General features: G+C 30.1%; 1 protein-coding gene across 1 annotated transcript; it reads right to left on the bottom strand.

Annotated features, from left to right (window-relative positions):
- Nucleotides 1-474: 474 nt before the first annotated feature.
- On the bottom strand, nucleotides 475-2,542 carry LOC120283759 (peroxidase 11-like). The gene is given in 5 exon segments (XM_039290490.1): nucleotides 475-1,049; nucleotides 1,665-1,830; nucleotides 2,007-2,066; nucleotides 2,068-2,199; nucleotides 2,287-2,542. Coding segments are annotated over 5 exon segments (1,008 nt in total). The 5' UTR covers nucleotides 2,524-2,542; the 3' UTR covers nucleotides 475-636.
- Nucleotides 2,543-3,112: the final 570 nt, after the last annotated feature.

The following is a 3,112-nucleotide window of genomic DNA, read 5'->3' as shown; positions in this document are numbered from 1 at the left end:
CTCCAACTAAAATAAAGTTAACAAACATGTTATCTCTCTCTCATCAACTAAAATAAAGTTAACAAACATGTTATATTTTATATATTATTATAATAAAAATTATAATTTAAAAATTTTAAACTTGTATTTCAAGCATTATTGATTTCATTTTTAAAATAATTGATGAATTGCATTGTATAAATTGACTATCTTATTAATTTTATATTAATCAACTAATCTCATAGGCTAAAAAACATATAAAAATATGTCTCTTCTTCTTCTTTACTTGGGTGCCACTTGAGCATTCCCACAACAATATTAGATCCATGCATAAAGTTTATTAAACCTAAGCTTATGATTCTTCATCATTAATGCATGCTAATAAGCTTTACAGTATTGTTTATTCCATCATCATTAACATGCATTAAGAAAAGAAAAAGATTTATGAACGTTTCAAACATGAGAGATAAATCACAAACCATAAAATGACAACACTGAGGAGTATATCCCAATGATTTTATATTATGAAACATCTTTCAAAAATAAGTTCAACGTCATAACATAACCAACAATGCTTTAATTTTATGCCAATCAATCTTTAATAATTAAACCCATAAAGAACACCAAAAGTGTGCATAAAACTAATTGCAAACTTGATTAAGAGTTGACAAATCTGCAATTGTTCCTAACTTCGCCACCTGCAGGATTAGTTATATTTCCCATTTTGACCATGGACTCAGAGAACTGGTTGAAGAATGCAATGGGATCAAGTGCATACTTTTGGACAAGAGATGCTGTTTCAAATCCAAGCCAACTTGAATACAGTTCTTGATCTGAGTTGAGAAGCCCCTCTCCATGTAACAAGATGCGGTAGAAATTGTTGTCAAAAAGATTCGGAGTTATATTGTCCATCGGACTTGTGTTTTCATCTCCTCCACTTCTTGGACATGTTGATTGCAAACTACTTAGGTATGTTTCGGAAGTTAATTCCATGCCTGATGTTATTTCAAAGTCACCGTAAATTCTATCTCTGAAACTCGCACATCTTGCCTTGCCGATAGTGTGTGCACCTTCAAAAAAGAAACATTATATAAACATGTATGTTAATAGTTTTTAAAGTTTATTTAAAATGCATTTTGATCGATGGATTAAGAAAAAAAACTATAAATTGAGGTCGAATCTTTGTAGCAAGGTGAGGTGCATGGTATATTTAAAAAGCCATGCATGCTGTTGATACGTAGGTTATTCACATTTGTCAAAATAAAAAAAAATAAAATACAAATTGATCTGCCAATGAAGTTATAGATATGGTATTATATTAAGGGAAAATTTAAAAGCATTGTAATAATTTAGTAATGACAATGCTTAAAAGTCGTTGGATGTGTATGAAAAAAGTTTAAAAACTACAATGATAATCTTATTGTAACTAATAATAGTTTTGCATGCGTATTGCATGGGTAAGATATAGTTAATTTATCTTGAGTTATAATGAGCTTGGATTTATATTTCATAAATAAACAGTAATAATAAATTTTTGTATTTAATTTGAGTTGTATTCAAAAGAGATTTACATTAGCGTTTGATTTATGTAGTCGATGGGCATGATAGGAAATATTCATTATTAATAATTTACTATCATTCGATATTTCTCTTATATTATTTATTTGGTTTATAATAATACATACCAACAAGAGCAACCATATCGGTCACAGAGAGCCCTTTAGCAAGAAACTTAGAAATGAGTGTGACAAGACCATGGTCAACAGCCGGAAGATCTGTGTCTGCTGCAGAGAAGCTTGCTGTAGTAGAATCCTTCCTTCCTACAGGCACATCCCAATACGGACCTCCAACCTACACAAAACATATATATATATATATATATATATATATATATATAGTTATACATATAGTAATCATATAATGCTTTTCTTAATGTCAACGCAAGTATTTTAGCTAAATCAAATAAAAATCAATAACTATATCACAAATAATTAAAGTAATTTCAAATAATACAAGTGAGTACATACCAAAAGAACTGCATCTCTTGCTGCAATTGCAAGCAAATCAGCACAAGAAACAACACCAGGGACACTCAGACTCAAGCTGATTCTTAATCTTGTCCACAATGTCGAAACCTATCAAAGAATTTGCATTCTGTGATGCTTCTTTCTCTCCTTGCAACGAGTAAGTATCATCCAACAACACTGAACCATCACACCCCTGCATATTAAAACGAATATATACATACATTAAATTTAACAATAAATGTAATGTTATATATATATATATATAATTTTCTAAACATACTTGAACAAAACAATCATGAAAATGGAGACGAAGAATGGCAGCAGCATTGCGGGGATCATTTTGCACTGCGCATGTCATCTCCGTCTTTACGATGCTTTCTGCTGTCGGACATGTCTTTGAGTAGTAGTCAAGACTTAGTTCAGATTGATCTTGTGCTTGAGAATTACTAAAAATAACTGCCAACATTGCCGCAGAAATGAACAGTAAGTTAAGGCATGATTGAGATAGTGTAGCCATTATTGCCTCTGTATGATCTCTAAATTATTTGCAAATGATTCAATTTCCTATTGGTACTATATATATATTGATTATGAACAATATTAAGTAGGATAAGTTTTTTAAAATTAAAGGAGTCAAGAGGGGAGATGAGCTAAATTTGGTGAGGTTGGTGGAGCAGAAGCAAACTAAATAGTAACCAATTAATGAATTAAACAAGAGTGTGCTATTTTTTTTTGTCTTTTGAAGAGGTCTTCTTGCATGCATGGAAAGAGTGTTATTTGATTGGTTTGGTGGCTAAGTTTCACCTATAAAATCTACTTCAATAGAACAACTCCCTTGTTCTGGAATCAAGGGTTTATTTTGTCACATTGGAAAAATATATATATATATTACATATCCACAACTATTTTCATCAAACAATAAAAATGGCACTTTCATTGCAGAAATAATCTCATGTATATAATTAGTATTTTAAATTTTTTTATCATTATTAAGATTATATCTGAATTCTACATTTATTAAATTTAAAAATCTATCATAACCTCTAATAGCTGAGGGAACATATTTTCTTGGGTATGGTAAATATTTTATTATTTGTTCATGTATG

Source organism: Dioscorea cayenensis, chromosome 3 (genome assembly GCF_009730915.1).
Source record: "Dioscorea cayenensis subsp. rotundata cultivar TDr96_F1 chromosome 3, TDr96_F1_v2_PseudoChromosome.rev07_lg8_w22 25.fasta, whole genome shotgun sequence".
Taxonomy (NCBI): Eukaryota; Viridiplantae; Streptophyta; class Magnoliopsida; order Dioscoreales; family Dioscoreaceae; genus Dioscorea; species Dioscorea cayenensis.
Note: the sequence above shows the minus strand (reverse complement) of the source record. Positions and strands in the feature narration are given on the sequence as shown.